Source organism: Serinus canaria, chromosome 27, assembly GCF_022539315.1.
Source record: "Serinus canaria isolate serCan28SL12 chromosome 27, serCan2020, whole genome shotgun sequence".
In the NCBI taxonomy this organism is placed as follows: Eukaryota; Metazoa; Chordata; class Aves; order Passeriformes; family Fringillidae; genus Serinus; species Serinus canaria.
The window spans coordinates 226,974-244,767 of record NC_066340.1 but is presented as its reverse complement, the minus strand read 5'-3'; the positions used below and the strand labels follow the sequence as shown (position 1 = coordinate 244,767).

Here is a 17,794-nt window from a genome sequence, read left to right as displayed (position 1 = left end):
GGGACCAGCCCTCCTTGTGAAACAGTTCATTTAAGGATTTTTTGGGGTTTTCAGCTGTGATAAATGGGAATTATGGACTGTCAGTTTATGTAATTGTTACACAACTGCACGGACTTCAAAAGTATTCATGTGGCCACAAATTATATTATTTGAAAATCTGGAATAACCGGTCAAAATTCTAATGGCTGGGTTACCAGAGCCTCCAGAAGCACAGCTCCAAAAAGGGCTGTGATTTCAGGATCATTCCTTTATCCAGGGGACAATTCCTGAGCTGAACTCGGGGACAAAGCACAGGCAGGTCCCCACTCCTCCTTCCAGGCTGTGAAATCTGCTGCCCCCTCTTCTCTTTTGCATCACCAGAGGTTTTATCCCCTGAAGATTATCTGGAGTTGCCCTGCAAGTGGCAACATTTATTATTGTGGCACAAAGTGCTTCGGGTTATTTATAGGTCCTAAAGCCAGCACAAGTGTCCTGCCCCAAAGCCAAGGCTGGGACATTTTTTTTTTTAGGGTTTGAAAGCCCCAAATTCTCCACAGAGGGCTGCAAATCCTATTACTGGAGTGAGTAAGAATGATCAAGTGTTTACTTGTAATACCTTGACTGAACACCACAGCCTGCACTAATTCCACTCTGCTCTTTAAGATGCCAAATAACAGAGCAAACAAAGCACTTTGCAGGCTCTGCAGAGTCTTCTCCTGGTGTTGGGGGGTTTTTATTTTTGGTGTCAGAGGCTCAGGAAGCGCCACTGGTGTGGATTATTGCCATCACCCAGCTGGGATGGAGCAGAGGATGGCAATTAATACGGATTGGGATTAAAGAGACAACTACTGTGTCCTCCAGAGGAGGCAGCACGTGTATTCTCCCCACCTCAAAACCAAAAATGATGTGTTTTAACATAAACCCACTTTTGCCTCAGCGAGACTCCAAAGCTCCCAGGTGGTGCTGGCAACAGAACATCTCTGCTGAGCTCAGGCTCGGGTAGAAAAGGTCCTGAATTGAAGTAATCTGACCCTAAAAGCACCCAAAACCCTTATTTTCTAGACCAGCTCAACAAAACTACGCTGACAGTTATTAATTTTTGTTCATCAAGCCCTGCAGAGAAAGCACCCTGTGGATGAGCTGGCTGTTCCTCTCCCCACCAAGGAGCAGAGCAGTTCCCCCTCACGTTCTGGGATCTCCCTGTGCTCTGGGCCCTTGGCAGCCCCAGGAAACCTCTGCAGGCTCCCAGCCCTGCCCGGGCAGGTGAACTCACCCCTGGTCCACTGCCCTGCCCTCACTTCCCGGCAGCTGGGAGGTGCCTCCTCCTGGGTTCACGGTGTTAAAAGTTATCCAAAATAAAGATACATTCTTTAGATCTGTTTCAGAAACCTCGCCCTCTGGGGTCTGTTGGTGGTTTTTCCCCTCCTCTCCGCGGTGGGAACACCAGGGCAGCTCTCGGGGATGTGAGAAGGGTTTTTCACAGCCTGGAACCTGCGGGGTCACTGCTTTTCCCTCAGCACTGCTGGGCAAGTGCAGGGCTCCACATCTCCAGGTGGAATCCTCTGCTCCAGGAACCCACCTGGACACGGCAGGACATTCAAAACACTCCCCAGGAGTAAAGCCTGCAAAGCAGCCAGCCCTGCCAGGAGGAACCTCCGGGCAACTCCTGCATCCCAGACAAGTTCCCGGGGCTGCTCTCACCGCTCCTCTCCTCAGCAGTGGCTTAGGAAGCCACTGCTCCCCTCCCCCCGAGTGTTATTTTTAACCTGGATGATTTCAGTGATCCCATTTACAGCCCCACAGCTGTAACAGGGCCGGGCTGTGAGGACAGGAATAGGTGGCTGGCATTAGAGAGGAAGAAAATGGGAATTTCTCAAACCGGCCCTTTTCAAGCTGAAACACCCCAAGAGGCAGCAGCGGCCCCGAGGCTGGAACCAGACCCCGAGCCAGGACCAAATCTGCCAGGAGATTTAGGTTTTCGTACTTCTGTCACATGACACAAAGTTACTCACGTCTGCTCGGGTTCCTGCAGGTCCCCAAAGTCACAAGGTTCCCCATCATCCCCAGCCTTGGGCCTTCCCCGGGGAAGAACTCGCCTTCTTCTCTACCTGTGCTTCACATCCTGCAGCTTTTATTGCCTCCTTGCATTTATTACCTATTTAAAACCAGGTTTAACCACCCCTTCAGCACAGCAAGGCTTAAATCTGCTCACATCCCAAGACTTAAAACCTCCCTCAAATATTTTTTTAAGCTCTCTGTGCAACCATTTAATTTTCAGGGGGGAAAAAGAAAAAAAAGCCCAAAAACAGTTATCCCTTTATAAGTCTACACCTATCTCAAATCGCAAGGAAAAAAAAAAAAGGGGAAAAAAAAAAAAAGACGTGAAAGCAAATTCGGGAAATCTTGGCAGAGCAGCCAATGAGAATGACTGGGAAAGACTCGGAGGATTTCACAGAACTGGTTCCGGCTCTGAAGCACGAGCACGGCGAGCAGGATTTTTCTCGCCTTGCAGAAAAACGCGGCGTTTCGGCCCCGCAAACCTTTCCCGGCTCTCATCCCCCGGCTCTCCATGACACCGAGGCCTACCCTGCCCGGGAGCCGCACCGGGGGGACTTCTCCTTTCACGGCTCGCTTGGCTTTCCCAGCAAACCCCATCCATCCCCGATCAGCCGCGCTCGGAGCGCAGCGCGGCGGGGTCCCGGGGGGCTGGGGGCACCGGGGATCCCGGGCGGGCACCCCGCGCTGTGCCGGGGCTCTCCCCATCCCGGCCCGGGCCGGCCCAGCCCCGGGAGGAGCCGCCCGGGGGGACCCGCGGGGGCCGCGGCGGGGCTGGGCGGGGCTCCCCCCGGCCCGGGCCGGGTTCAGGGGGTCCCGGAGGGCTTTCGGGAGGTGTGGAGGGGGTTTGTCCGCCCATCGTGAATGGAAACACGGAGGGGAGGCGGGGGGAGCCCCGAGGGGCCTCCCTGCACCTGCCCGGCCGGGCCCTGGGGGAGCGCAGCGGGAACGGGGGATCGGGGCCGGGGGGTCCCTCAGGGCACGGCCGGGGAGGGGGCGAGGGGCCGTGAGGGCGGGGGGAAACACCCGCGGGGCCCGAGGAAGGGACCGAGGAGGGGACTGAGGGGTCCCCCGAGGGCACGGCGGGGTCCCCTCGGGGGGCGCGGGCTGGCGGGACCCCTCGGGGGCGGGGCGGGAGGACGCGGATGAGGAAGGGGAGGATGAGGAGGCAGAAGGGGGGGCCCCACCTGCACGGCGGCCTCCAGCTTGCCCTCGAAGGTGAAGTCGATGAGGTCCGGCTTGAGGCAGAGCCCATAGTTGAGGGGGGACACGTCGGCGGGCAGCCGCTCGAACGGCCGCTTCTCCGGCATGGCGGGAGCGCGGGGGGTGCGGGGCTGCGCCCCCCCCGGCGGGGCGGCGGCGGCGGCGGGGGGGGGCGGGGGGGGCGGCGGGGGGGGCGCGGGAAGGGCGACGGGGCGGCTCCGCACGGACGCACCGAGAGGGAGCGGCGGCGGGAGCGGAGGATGAGGAGGATGAGGAAGATGAGGAGGAGGAGGAGGAGGAGGAGGAGGGAGGGGCGGGGGCGCGCGCGCGCTCCCGGCTCGAGGCGGCCCCGGTGGGGGAGTGCGGGGAGCGGAGCGGGAGGGGGGGAGGGAGAGAGGGAGGGAGGCACGCGGACGGCGCGTGCGCGTGCGCGCGGCGGCGCCACGCGGCCGCGCACGTAGCGCGCGCGGGGGGCGGGGAGGGGAGGGGGGGGGAAAGGCGGCGGGAGGAGTTGCGTAAGCGCTGGCCGAGAGTGCGCCTGCGCAAAGCCACGCCCCGCGCAGACACACCCCTTCTCTGGGCCACGCCCCTTCGCCGGTACTGCGGGACGGGGCAGCCCCGGTAACGGGGATCCCGGTACCGGGGATCCCCGGGTGTCTGTAATGGGGATCCCGGTAACGGGGATCCCCGGGTGTCTGTAATGGGGATCCCGGTAATGGGGATCCCGGTAACGGGAATCCCGGTGTGTCTGTAATGGGGATCCCGGTAACGGGAATCCCGGTGTGTCTGTAATGGGGATCCCGGTACCGGGGATCCCCGGGTGTCTGTAATGGGGATCCCGGTAACGGGGATCCTGGTGAGCTCGGTAATGGGGATCCCGGTACCGGGGATCCCCGTGTGTCTGTGATGGGGATCCAGGTAACGGGGATCCCGGTGTGCCCGGTAACGGGGATCCTGGTGAGCCCCAGTAATGGGGATCCGGTAACGGGGATCCCGGTAATTAGGAATCCCGGTGTGTCCGGTCCGAGTGGGCCCGGCGCAGTGCACCCCGTTAACTGAGGCTCCCGGTGCTCCCGGTTGGGACGGGTGCTGTCACCCCGTTAGCTGGGGGCTCTCAGGTCAGCTGGCCTGGGTGGGCACCCAGGGGCTCCTGGTTTGGGGTGGCACTGGCACGGGCGCCCCGTTAGTGGGGCTCCCGGTGCTCCCAGTTCACGGGGAGGATGCTCCCGGGTCCCCCAGTGCTCTCAGACTGGGGGGCAGAGCTGGAGTGGTGCCCCCGGATTGGGACACCCAGGTTTCCCTCTTTGCTCTCTGTATTTCAGTTTATTTCTCACTATTCCTTCCCCAACGAGATCTATTTCTGTTAAAAGTGATACTTTGCAGTGTTAAAAAGACAAGTTAGTGCTGAGCCAGGGAGAGAGCGAGCAGGGAGTGGAGAGAGGGAGCAGGGATTTGGGGAGGGGAGCCGGATTCGGGGTAGGGAGCAGGGATTCCAGGGGGGAATGGGGATTGGGGAGGGAAATTCAAGGCAGGGGGAGCAGGGATTTGAGGGAAGGAGCGGGAGATGGGGTTTGGGGAGGGGAATAGGATTTGAAGTGGAGAGAAGGGGCTCGAGAGGGGAGAAGGGGTTCGAGGGAGGGAACAGGGATTCTCTGAGACCTGGAGGAGCCGGCGGCACGAACTGGGGCAGGGAGAAAGTACAGACAGCCCTCAGCACATGGCTGCAAAACCCCAGCGCTGCCGAGCCCGGGTTCATCCGGGGCTGCCGCGGGGCCGCATTGTGCTGCAGAGCCCCGGGGAGGGAAAGGGAGACAAGGGAACAGCTGGAAACAGCTGGAAACAGCTGGAGCCGCGCGGGGGGTTCAGGCAGCTGCCGCCCTGCTCCATCCTGCCAGCTCGCAGCGCCGCGGCGGGGTGCGGAGCCCCGCGGGACACGGGGACACGGGCGTGGGGGGACATCGGCGCTGGGAGCTGGGCCAGGGAATGTTTGGGGATTTTATGGAATCCTGGCGGGGTTCTGGGCGGAAAGTCCCGTCTGCCCTGCAGCGAGGGAAGGGCTGGACCCCACGGTTTGGCGAGGAGGCTCCGTGTGGGTTTGCAGCCGGGGGGGATGGAACCGCACTCACCCCGGCCGTGCCACGCTGGGGACACCCCGAGGCCACCGCAGCAGGACGGCAGGAGAAGCCCAGCTGTGCCCCGGCCGTGCTGGGGGACTTTGCCAGGGCAAAAGTGCCGTCCCCTCCCGCCTGGCCGCGGCGCTGGCAGCGCGTGTGGCCGCGGGTGGCTGTCCCTGGCAGAGCCACGGGAAGGTCAGGGCCGGGATAAAACTATTCCTGGAGCAGAGCTGCTCGGCTCCGCGGGAGGGGAGCGGAGGGGATTGTCTCCTCTGAGCGTTAATTCCCATCCCGGATGGCCGCGGGGTCACCGGGTGCCCTCCTGCCCCGCCGGGGGGACTCGGTGGCCGCGTTGGGCACGGGGCTTGTGCTTGGCAAAGGGCTCCGGGCGCTTTTCGCGGGTGCTGCCCCGCACGGGAGATGCTGGAAGGTGACAGATGCTGCTGTCAGCAAGAATCCGGGAAAAAAAAAAAAAAAAAAAAAAGGAAGAAAGAGAGAAAAAGAGCGAGGCTCCACGGAGAAAGCCGGGGGGAAGCCGCCTCCTCCGCCGTGTCCCGACCAAACCGGGTTCTCCTGTAGTGCCAGACTGCGGAGGGCCCGGGGACAAACGGACGGCGTGCAAGCCAGGAGCTGTAATTAGCCCAGAGCCTCTGCAGCCACCAACCGCTGTCAGTGCTCCTTTCTAATTAGGAAAAACAAGGGAAAAAAAATTAAAAAGGGGAAAGAAAGAAAGAAATGAAATTCCCAAGGGAGGCTTTTCTTTTCTTCTCTCTCTGTCGCCGGAGTTTTCGCCGTTGCTGCCGGGAGCGGGAGCAGCCGGAGGGCACCGGCTAATCCTGCCTCGCAGGTCTGGGCCGCCGGCTTAGGGCTGGAATCTCTGGTATTCGGGAGCGCGGGGACAGCAGCGCTCCGAGCTCTGGGGCCTCTGGCTCCGCGGGCCATTCCGGGGGGTTGGGAGGCGTTTTTCCCTGGGTTTTCCCCTCTCCGCCTGTGCGTGCGGCTCTGCCCGCCCCTCCCGCCCCACCGCCGGGCACCTGGGACAAGTTGCACAAGGATGGAGGCAAACGTGGCCCAGCCCCTGCCTGGGGCTGGCGGGGACAGCTCGGGGCGGGTGCCGAGCTCTGATCCCAGCCCTGATCCCGCTCTCCCACGGGTCAGATCCCCACGTGGTGGTTTTGCAAGGAGAAGACCACGGGTGGGCTGGGGACATCATCCAGTGCCATCTCCACGGCCCCATCCCAAATTTCCTCAGGGATGCTCCCAGGCCGAGCTCCCCAGGAGACCCCCACGGGCAAGGACGTGGCTCCAGAGGGGTTCCGGAGCCCCCAGCGCTGCCCGCGGAGGTGAAACCGGCCGGGTTGGCATCCGGGGCAGCCGGGAGAGCCGGCTGGGCTGGGAAAATCCAGCCCCACGAGTCGGGAGCCGTGGGAAAGCGCCGGGGCCGCGGTGCTCTGGGGCCGGTGACTCAGCCCTGGCTGCTCCAGGATCGGCTCCGCAGCCCCGGGGCTTCATCCCGGTTTTCCAGAGGTTCCACTTTTCCCACCGGGGGTGCTGCGGGATGCGCTCTCCGCTGGTTTTGCCCCCCGCACACCCCAGAGAGCATCACGCCGAATTTTGGGAGGTGCTGGCGGGCTGCAGACGCGATCCCCCCAGCCAGGGGGGCCCGGCGCCCCCCGGCCCAGCCCCGCACGGCCGCTCCCGGCTCGTCCCGGCTCAGATAAGAGCGCGGGCCGGGATCAACGGTCTCGGGCACAGCGGAGCCGTCACTACACATTAACCAGCTGTCCGATGGAGCAACGCGTCCTCGGAGCCAAGATCAACAGTCCCCAAAGCAAACTGGGAGCGGGGCCAGGCGCAGCGAGCGCGGCCGGAGCCTCCGGGCGAGACCCCCGCCCCGAGGGGCCCCCCGGGCTTCGCACCCCCGGGCCGGGCTCGCCTTTGGCTCCGGGGGCCGGGCCGGGCCTCGCCCCGCGGACGTGGGCGGGTGATGAGCATCCCCAGGGTGTCCCGGCGGCTCCCAGGGACGGGGATTCGAGGGAAGAGGGTTTGGGATGAGCCGGTTTGTGCTGTAGGGCGGGGGTGCCGCATCCTGGATCGTCCCCGGGATATTCGGAGGGACCCCCGAGCCCCCCCGCGCTGCTGGCAGCATCCCGGGGGTGCCGCATCCTGGGCTGTCCCAGGGACATCCGGAGGGACCCCTGCCCTCCATATCCCACCCCCACCAGCGGCTGCTGCGATGGGAAATCCCAACAGCATCACACAAACCCCACGGAGCTGCTGCGGGTGCAGGAACCTGGGGGGGTTCTGCGGGTCTGGGGGGCTCTGGAAATCCGGGGAGGGGGTCCTGCGTGCCCAGGGGAGAGGCTATGCGGAACTGGGGGGGAGCTTTCCGTGCTCAGAGGGGTCCCGAGGGTCTGGGGGGACAAATCCGGAGGTCTGGGGGGGGGTTCTGCAGGTCCGGGGGGGTTGAGCGTGTCCGGGGGGGCTCTGCAGGTCTGGGGGACTCCGGCCCCCGCAGCATCCCCCGCATGGGGCAGGGTGGGGGTCCCGCCTGTCGCACGTGGCTCGGTGGGGGATGGGGGCAGTGCCATCCCCCCTCCCCCACTGCCCGGGACCCCCGCCCCCCGCACTGCACCACGCACGGGGGTCCCCCCTCCGCGCGCTCGGGGGGTGGGCGGAGCCTCCCGCGCTGGCCCCGCCCCCCCGGCCTCCGCAGCCGATGGAATTTTCCACTCGCGGGCGCGGCGCGGGCTCCCGCCGGCCACGCCCCTTCGCGCGCGCGCGCCCCGCGCGGCCCCGCCCACACCTTCCCCGTCTCCGCGCGCATCTCGGCCCCGCCCCCCGCTCCCGCCATCCCCCGCGGCGGGGCAAAGATGGCGGCCGCCATGGCAGCGGGGCTGGGCCCCAGGGCCCCGCGGCTCTGCTGGAAGGTGCGGCCGGCAGGAGCGGCTTGAGGGGCGCCGGGGAGCGGCCGTGCGGCCGCGGGATGAGCGGGGTGGGCGCTGAGGGTGAGGGAGAGCGCGGGGGGCCGTGGCGCGTGCGAGGCGAGAGGGGAAGTCGGTTCAGGCCTGGCGGTGCTGGGCTCACTCGGGCTCTGCTGTTGCCTCCCCTCAGGCCGCCGAGTCCCTGCTCCGTCCCGGGGCGCTGCCGCCCTGCGTGGTTGTGCCGGTGAGGAGCAGGAGGAAGGGCCCGCGGCTGCCCGAGTGGGCCCGGGAGCTGAGCCCTGAGGAGAAGGAGAGGCGGCTGCGGTCCGCGGCGCCGATCTTCCCTGACGAGCGCATGGAGCGCACCTTCTACTTGGCTTGCACGAGTACGGCAGCCTGGCCCGGGTGATGTGGGAGGGAATCGGCTGGATTCCTTCCCCACTCAGGCCTCCCTGCCTGATCTCCAAAGCTGTTGGTGCCTTTTTCTTGAATCCTGGGATCCCAGAGGGGTTTGGCTTGGCAAAGCGCCTCCAGTGCCACCCGTGCCAGGGCAGGGACACCTCCCTCTGTCCCACATTGCTCCAAGCCCTGTCCAGCCTTGCCTGGGACTGTTCCAGGAATCCAGGGGCAGCCACAGGTGCTCCGGGAATTCCATCCCAGCCCCTTCCCACCCTCTCAGGGGGGAATTCCTTCCCAAGATCCCCTTAAACTTAATTTTGAAGCCATTTCCCCCCTCTTCCCTGGGCTGAAAGAACAGCAGAAAACAGCATCTGTGGGCGAGCTTATCCCAGGAATTCTCCCTCAGAAATGCTCCCATGGGAGAGATTATCTTCATTTGCTGGGCTCTGAGCCTCCTCCTGAGCTGCTTTCCCCCCCAGGTGAGATCATGGATCCCTACGTCCCCCCCGAGGGCGATGCCCGCCTGACCTCGCTGTCCAAGGACGGTGTGAGGCAGCAGATGCAGAAGCTGAGGCAGACTGCGGCCTCCCAGCTGGCGTACGTACCCCTCGTTAGCTAATGAGCTTCATTAACCTGCTGCTGGCCTGTCCTGGGTCTGTCCGTGGGAGTTATTCCTCCCCAGTTCCCCTCCAGGCCAACCAGGAACGCCAGATCCCCTCACAACACCCTCAAACCCACCCAGGACCCCTCTGTGACCCCCCTTGGGTTACCTCAGGGACACCCAGGATCCCCCCTGTGCCCCCCCAGGAGACCCCAAATCCCCTCCAGGCCCCCCCTGTGTCCCTCCCGGATGCTCCAAATCCCCTCAAAACTCCTTGGGATCCCCCCAGATCTACCCAGGACTCCCCTGTGACCCCCCCTTTGTGTTCCCTCCAGTCACCCCCAGGACACCTGGGACCCCCAAATCCCCCCCAGGACATTCCTCTGGACCCTGAGGTCACCTCCAGTCTACCCAGACCCCCCCAAATGCCCCCAGGACCCCCTGAGTCCTTCCAGGTCACCTCCAGGACCCCCCCAGACCCCCCCAAACCCCCTCTGTGAGGGGGCTGAGGCATCTCCGGATGATTTCTAGCTTTAAGGGGCTGTTTCCTCCCTGCTTTTCCCATTTTTGTTGTTGTTCCCCTTCCCCTGGCGTTCCTGCCTCTCCTGCTGGGAGCAGCCACGCTGTGCACTCCCAGTTTTTTTGGAATTCATTGGATTTGGCTCTTTTATGGCCACCTGAAGGTTTTGTCTTAGTGGGGGATCTCCAGTTCTCAGCTGGTAAAAGCTGGGATTGAATCCTGCAGGACCCAAACATCCAGGACAGCTCCAATCCTCTTCTTTATTTAATCTTCTCTTCCCCAGCCTGCGGAAGATCAAGGATCACGACCCGGATTTCAGCACCAAAACCTTCCCTGAGAAAGCCATGGAGATATTTATTGAGGCCCACAACGCCCTGGCAAAGTGAGGCCCTTCCCTGACCCATGGGGGGCTGGAGTTTGTGAGGGGGAGAGGTAGAATTTGTGTGGGGAAAATGGGGAATTTGTGTGGGGGAAATGGGGAATTTGTGTGGGGGAAAATGGGGAATTCATGTGGGGGAAAAGGGGGATTTGTGTGGGGGAAATGGGGGAATTTGTGTGGGGGAATGGGGATTTGTGTGGGAGAAATGGGGGATTTGTGTGGGGAAAGGGGACTTTGTGTGGGGCAGGGGGAATTTGTGTGGGAAAGGGGGGATTTGTGGGGGACAGGGGAATTTGTGTGGGCCCCTGGGGAATTTGTGTGGGGGAAGGGGGGCATTTGTGTGGGGCATGGGGCCTTTTTGGGGGGAAGCCGTTTGTGAGGGGGAGGGGATTTTTGAGGGGGCAGACAGCTGGAATCTGTGGGGGAATTGCAGGGTTTTGAGGGGAGCGGATTTTGGGGGAAAGGAGGGATTTTTGAGGGGAAAGCAGGGATTTTTGAGGGGAAAGCAGGGATTTTTGAGGGGAAAGCAGGGATTTTTGAGGGGAAAGCAGGGATTTTTGAGGGGAAAGCAGGGATTTTGAGGGGAAAGCAGGGATTTAGAGGAAGCTCCTTTCCTGAGCTGGGGTGCTGGGTGTTCCCTCCGCAGCTTTGACAAGCAGAAGCTTCACTCCCTGGTGACCGAGCGCTGCTACCCCGTAAGTGCCCGGGGTGCTGGGGGTCTCACGGGGAGGGACCCCCAGGCCCAGCCCAGCCCTGCACAGTCCCAGCAGTCCCTCCCAGGGCTGGTTGTGGCTGGTCAGTGCCCAGGATCCCTCAGGATGAGGAGCTTTTCCCTAAAGCCCACCCTGGCACAGCTCCAGCCGTTCCCTGTGTTCCCGGAGCGGGGATTGGTGCCGGGATCACTTCCATGGCATTTCAAACTCTCCACATTTCATCCTTTGCCTCATTTTGAATGGAATTTTCCCTTTTCTCTTAAGGCTTTCTAAACCTGGCAATGCCTTGTTCTTTTTCTGGATTCAGCAAAGAGCTGGGAGGGAAAATCCAAAATTCCTCCACAGCCAATTAATTTTTATGGTGTTTTCTCCTTGTTCCCATGAACAGCCAAACTGAGTCGTGTTAGAACCCTAGATGCTGAAAATTTTAAACTTTCTGTGCTGGAGAGCACAGACCCACAAGAAAATACTATATTTGACCTAGGACCTTAAAAAAACTTCCAAAATTGATTAATAACACAAGATTACAAATGTGTAGTTTGATTAGAGGTGTGGAATATCACTAAGTAAAAAGCTTAACATTTAAAATTTTAAAATAGAACAATGTATATAAGGCAAAATGGAAGTTTCTGAACAGTAACTAATTGTTCTTCTTCACATAAGTTTAAGTAGTATTTTATAATTAGAAAAGTCCACGTTGTGGACTTTGTAGTTAGTTACGTTAAAAATAAAATAATTTCTTAGTTAAATAATTTAAATTTAAAAGACACTGTATAGAAATACAGGTAACTGTTTATAACTTTTTAGTAAAATACTGTAAAAATGACAGCTTATAATATAAAATAATAAACATGTAAAAATGTTTATTATAATATATTAGAATTATAATATTTTCTATTATAATTATGTATTATATAATTATATAATATAATATGTATTATATATACATATAATATGTATGTATTGTATATTATACTATTATATATTATATATTATATCATTATATCGTATATATTATATATTACATATTATATATCATATAATATATAATATAAAATTTATTATAGAGTATAGAATTCTATATTACTGTAAAAAGTATAATTATAATATGTTATATTATAATAATGAAACATAATAACCATCCAAACCTAAACAGAAATAAAACCTACACATCTAAACCTAAGTTCCATCTCAAATCCCTTCAAAGCAAGGTTCAAACAAAGCCCAGACAGAGCCCAGGAGCCAGCAGAGTGGGAGCTGGTTTTGGCTGGCAGGAGCCATCAGTGATGGGTTAACCCAGGAGCCATCAGTGATGGATTGTTAACCCAGGAGCCATTAGTGATGGGTTAACCCAGGAGCCAGCAGGGATGGGTTAACCCAGGAGCCATCAGGGATGGATTGTTAACCAAGGAGCCATTAGTGATGGATTGTTAACCCAGGAGCCATTAGTGATGGATTGTTAACCCAGGAGCCAGCAGGGATGGGTTAACCCAGGAGCCAGTAGGGATGGGTTAACCCAGGAGGCAGCAGGGATGGGTTAACCCAGGAGCCAGCAGTGATGGGTTAACCCAGGAGCCAGCAGGGATGGGTTAACCAGGAGCCATCAGTGATGGGTTAACCCAGGAGCCATTAGTGATGGGTTAACCCAGGAGCCATTAGTGATGGATTGTTAACCCAGGAGCCAGCAGGGCTGGGTTGTTAACGCGAGCTGCTGTCTGTGCAGGACATGGTGCGTGGCAGCAGGTACAGAACCACCCGCTGGCGCTTCCTGCAGTCTCTGGAGCCCCCCCGGGTGGTGCACGTGCGCTGTGAGAGCATCCTCAACCGGGGCAACCTCTACGGGCAGGTGACAGTCAGGATGCACAGCCGCCAGGTGAGCCTGGCACCCCGGAGGGAGGGGCTGCAGTCCCTGCCAGGCCGGCGCAGGGACACCTCCGCTGGCCCTGGGCACCTGGGAGCCTGCTCCAGGATGGATGGTCCCAGGGGGAGGCCACACTTGGGTCACCAGGAGCCTGCTCCAGGATGGACAGTCCCCATTGTCCCAGCCTTCCCTGGGAGGTCACTTGGATCATCCAGGAGCCTTCTCCAGGATGGACAGTCCCCATTGTCCCAGCCTTTCCTCCTAGGAAAATCCATCCCTCCATCTTCCCTCACCAACCCCAGCCTGCTGCCAGCCCAGCAGAGAATCCCAGCTTTTTTTGGGTTGGAAATCCCTTAAACCCCATCCCGTGGGCAGGGACACCTCCCACCATCCCGGGTCACTACAAGCCCCATCCATCCTGGGGGTGTTTTTGGATCTTTTGGCAGACTTTGGCCATCTATGACCGCTTTGGGCGCCTCATGTACGGCGGGGAGGAGATCCCCAAGGATGTGCTGGAGTATGTTGTGTTTGAGAGGTACCTGGTGAACCCCTATGGAACCTGGAGGATGCACGGGAAGATCATCCCCGAGTGGGCCCCACCCAAGGATCCCATCATTAAGGTGGGAAAAGGCTGGAAAATGCAAATCCCTGGGGATCATTCTGGACAAAGCTGAGCTGCCTGGGAGGGGAAGGTGGGGGGGTTTATCCACAGAACGTCCATGGAGTTGTTCCCTGGGAGGTTGAGGGCCTGGAATGGCTGAGGGCAAGTCTGGGATAATTTTGGGAATTATTTCCCCCTGTGCCTGGCCTCAGTTAGTGTCTCTGCCTCCCCATGTTACTAAAAACAGATTGTGGAGAAGGGGGGGAGAATTCCAGTGTAATTGAAGGCTTCCCATCCCATTCCCTTCTCCTGCCTCCATCTGATCCCCCTTTTTTCCCTTTCCAGAACCCTCTGCTCCCCTTTTCCCTGCTGATTTTTGTCCCTTGCTTTTGCAGACCGTGATGATTCCTGACCCAGCCCCGGATCCCTCACAGGAGCATGAAACAGTGAAGTAGAAAGTTCTGGAACGTGGACAGGGACAAAGAGGCCAGGAGGGAGGACTGGGAATGTGCTGGACGTGGCTGTGCCTTCGGGAATGGGCTCCAGCCTTGGCAGATTTGTCCTTCAGGGAGCCAGAGGGGCTGGGAGCGGGGTCTGGAGGAGCTCGGGGCAGAGCTGGGCTCCGTCCCAGGCTCTGCTGCAGCCTCGCCCTCGCTGGGCTTCCAGGAGGATGAGGAGCCTTGGGAGCATCCCCAGGCCACCCTCTGTCCTGAATTCCAGGGGAGAGCCCTTGGAATATTTGTCACCTCCATGGGAGGGGTCACAGAGCTGCTGCTCACTCATTAAAATGTCTCCAGAGGCTGTTGGCACCGTTTTTCCCCATCTGTCTCTGAGATTCCCAAACTCCTGTTTTCTAACAGAAACCAGGAAAACTTTGACTCAGCTCTGGGCTGAGGGGGTGCTGCCGTTGGGGTTCCCCAGAGGAGCTGCAGCCCAGCTGAAAACTGGATTTAATTTCAGTTCTGGTTCCTCGAGGGGCTGGGGTTGGTGGCAGAGCTGGTGCTGTCGCTGAGGGACTGGCACCATCCTGTGGGCACGGTGACATTTGCAGCTGTCCCTGGTTGGGAAAACACTTTTTTTTTTTTTTTTTTTTTTTTCCCTGTGAGGCTCCTTCTCTCTTCCTGCTCTGCTCAGCCAGTTCTCCTCACTCACAGAGGAAAATCCTCCCTGCTCACCCAAGAACAAACCCTTTTCTGCTTCTTGTCCTGCTTTTTCACCCAGCCACTTCCAGAGCGTGGGAGAGTTTGGGGAATTTTTATTTCTTCCTTGAGAGGGATTTTGCAGAGCTGTAAAAAGGCTCCTTTTTGCTCCTCAGTGTTCCCTTTGGGAGGGCAAGACCTCCTCTTTGTGCTGTGCTGGGAGAGGAGCCAGCAGTGGAATCCCTGCCATGTCCTTTGGGATGTCACAGGGGTGGCACAATCCCTCTGCTCCTAAAAAAAATCTTCCCTGGAGTCTCTGCCTCACTCAGGAGCTGAGTGTGGGAGCTCAGATCCCTGCGTGGATCTCAGGGCAGGAGGGGATGGAATTCCTGAGCCTGGAGGGAGGAGAGGATTGGGATTGTTCAGGCTGGAAAAGGGCATTTTTGGGGTGACCTCCTTGGGGATTCCCTGGAGGAGCTACGGGAAAGGTGGAGAGAGGGATGAGGGGCCAGGACAGAGGGCAGGAGAGATGGAATATTGGGAAGGAATTCCCAGAGAAGCTGTGGCTGTCTCTGGATCCCTGGCAGCGTCCAAGGCCAGGCTGGAGCAGCCTGGGGCAGTGGGAGGTGTCCTGGATGGGATTTAAGGTCCCTTCCCTCCAAACCTGGCTTCTGCGGGGCTCCCCAGCCCTGTCTGGGAATGAAAAGGGGTTTTTGGGTGGAATGTGGCTTTTTTGGGAGAATGGCCTTTCCTTCCAGTCAGCCCCTTCCCTGGGGATATCCCTGCTCTCCCCCACCTCACAGTGAGCCTCTCTGAGCACACTCCATAGAGAATTCCGTTTATTTCCTCTATTTACACAAAATTACACAACCGGGACCTTCAGCCTCACACCCCAGAGCCCCCAGTCCAACTCGGGGCTGGGCAGGGAGGATCAGGAGGGATGGAGGGGAAGGACAGAGGGATGGACACACGGATGGATGGATGGATGGAGCCACCGGCGCTGGGATCCCCTCAGAGCCCGCCCCCATCCCGGGCTCTGCCCTGCCCCGGGCAGCTCCGGGAGGGCTCCGTGCTCTCCTCCTCCCACGGACACACCCCGGAGCTTTTCCTCGGGCCCAAACGGGGCTCGGCCGGTGCTGCTGGAGCCTCTCCAGCTTCCCAAGGACAAACCTCGGCCCGGCCAGCGCCAGGGCTGGAGCTGCTGCCCACCCCTGGCTGCGGGGTGCTGGGCAGGAGCCGGCGCAGGGGCTTGTGCTCGGCCTCCCCCTGGGATCTGCCCCTGGATTTTTCCAGAAGCGTTGGAGACACAGCGCTGGCTCCCGGCTGTCCCGTCCTTGCAGGGGAACCTCTCTGGGCTCCCTGTGGCTGCACACCTGGCTGGGGGATTTCCTCCTCCAGCCCAATGAGCTCTGCTGCTTCCCAGGGACAAATCTGGGATTTCCTGCTCTCCGTGCAGTCGGATTTCTTGGAGGGCTCCTTCCCCACTGCAGATTCCAGGGACAGCTCCTCCGTGTCCAGGCTCTCCCAGGGACAGATGGACTCTCGATCTCTGCTCCCCTTCTCCACAGCTTTGGAGGCTTCTCTTGATGGGAGTTTCTTCTTTCCTGGTGCTGCCCCTTTCTCCAGCTGAGGCTCAGCCACCTCCCAGGGACAGATCTCGGCTTTGCCACTGGATTTAGAGCCCTGACTCTCCCAGGGACAGATCTCGGCTTTGTCACTGGATTTAGAGCCCTGACTCTCCCAGGGACAGATCTCGGCTTTGTCACTGGATTTAGAGCCCTGAGACTCCCAGGGACAGATCTCTGCCTTCAGGCTCTCTGAGCTTTGAGATTTCCCTGGGGCTGCTTTGGGCAGTGCTGAGCTCCCAGTGTGGGGTTTGGCCGGGGGCTGCTCTGTGTCCAGGCTCTCCCAGGGACAGATTGATTCCCTCTCTCTGCTCCCCTTCTCCACAGCTTTGGTTGTTTCTTTTCTTGGGAGTCTCTCCTTTCCTGGGCCAGTTCCTTTTTCCACCTGAGGCTCAGCCACCTCCCAGGGACAGATCTCGGCTTTGTCACTGGATTTGAGGTCCTGACTCTCCCAGGGACAGATCTCAGCCTTCTCTGGGTTCTGGGGTTTCCCTGGGGCTGCTTTGGGCAGTGCTGAGCTCCCAGCGTGGGGTTTGGCCAGGGGCTGCTCCGTGTCCAGGCTCTCCCAAGGACAGACGGACACTCTGTCTCTGCTGTCCAGGGATCTCTCCGGGCTGGCCAGCGCTGCCTGGCGCGTGATGCGCTTGTCCCCCTTGGGGCCCCCAGCAGGGACCTGCTTTGCCTTTGGCTGCTGGCAGGGAGGTTCAGCCACCTCCCAGGGACAGATTTCAGCTTTGCTGCTGGATTCAACGTCCTGACTCTCCCAGGGACAGATCTCTGCCTTCTCTGGGCTCTGGGATTTCCCTGGGGCTGCTTTGGGCAGTGCTGAGCTCCCAGTGTGGGGTTTGGCCGGGGGCTGCTCCGTGTCCAGGCTCTCCCAAGGACAGATCGATTCCCTCTCTCTGCTCCCCTTCTCCAGAGCTTTGGAGGCTTCTCTTGGTGGGAGTTTCTCCTTTCCTGGTGCTGCCCCTTTCTCCAGCTGAGGCTCAGCCACCTCCCAGGGACAGATCTCAGCTTTGTCACTGGATTTGAGGTCCTGACTCTCCCAAGGACAGATTTCCGAGCTCTGGGATTTCCCTGGGGCTGCTTTGGGCAGTGCTGAGCTCCCGGTGTGGGGTTTGGCCGGGGGCTGCTCCTTGTCCAGGCTCTCCCAAGGACAGACGGACTCTCGGTCCTTCTTTCCAGAAGAGGCTCCCACTTCCTTCAGGAGTCTTTGACTTGTGGAAGGGCTTTTGCTCACCCTGGATGGATCCTCTTTGTCCTGTCTGGATTTCTCTTTACTTGAGGGTTCTTCAGCCACCTCCCAGGGACAGATTTCAGCTTTGCTGCTGGATTCAACGTCCTGACTCTCCCAGGGACAGATCTCTGCCTTCTCTGAGCTCTGGGATTTCCCTGGGGCTGCTTTGGGCAGTGCTGAGCTCCCAGTTTGGGGTTTGGCCAGGGGCTGCTCTGTGTCCAGGCTCTCCCACGGACAGATGGACACTCTGTCTGTGCTCCTCTTCTCCACAGCTTTGGAGGCTTCTCTTGGGAGTTTCTCCTTACCTGGACCTGTTCCCTTCTCCAGCTGAGGCTCAGCCACCTCCCAGGGACAGATCTCAGCTTTGTCATTGGATTTAGAGCCCTGAGACTCCCAAGGACAGATCTCTGCCTTCTCCGAGCTCTGGGATCTCCCTGAAGGAGA

The 17,794-nt window shown here is 59.4% G+C and overlaps 3 protein-coding genes across 5 annotated transcripts in view; 1 reads left to right on the top strand and 2 right to left on the bottom strand.

Moving 5' to 3' along the window:
* Positions 1-3,389, bottom strand: part of NPEPPS (aminopeptidase puromycin sensitive) — a 29,479-nt gene extending 26,090 nt beyond the window's left edge. Inside the window, exon 1 of the mRNA XM_050985856.1 lies at positions 3,222-3,389. Coding sequence (XP_050841813.1) covers positions 3,222-3,344 — 123 coding nt within the window. The 5' untranslated portion in view covers positions 3,345-3,389. The remainder of the gene's footprint in view (positions 1-3,221) is intronic.
* A 4,808-nt stretch (positions 3,390-8,197) lies between these two features.
* MRPL45 (mitochondrial ribosomal protein L45) lies at positions 8,198-14,148 on the top strand. Of its 3 annotated transcripts, none has more exons than XM_050985741.1 (8): positions 8,198-8,281; positions 8,466-8,661; positions 9,154-9,271; positions 10,079-10,177; positions 10,821-10,869; positions 12,611-12,760; positions 13,195-13,368; positions 13,745-14,148. In XM_050985741.1, the coding sequence occupies exons 1-8, from the start codon at positions 8,225-8,227 to the stop codon at positions 13,802-13,804; spliced, it is 903 nt and encodes a 300-aa protein (XP_050841698.1). In that variant the 5' UTR covers positions 8,198-8,224; the 3' UTR covers positions 13,805-14,148. The 3 variants fall into 3 exon arrangements, with proteins under 3 accessions (XP_050841698.1, XP_050841700.1, XP_050841699.1); XM_050985742.1 differs by lacking the exon at positions 8,198-8,281 and adding an exon at positions 8,323-8,346; XM_050985743.1 differs by lacking the exon at positions 12,611-12,760.
* Positions 14,149-15,245: 1,097 nt separating this feature from the next.
* GPR179 (G protein-coupled receptor 179) lies at positions 15,246-17,788 on the bottom strand (the record flags this gene model as incomplete). The annotated part of the gene is made up of 1 exon (XM_050985740.1): positions 15,246-17,788. A coding segment is annotated over one exon (2,289 nt), but the record flags the coding sequence as incomplete, so codon positions are not given.
* Between the last annotated feature and the right edge of the window lie 6 nt (positions 17,789-17,794).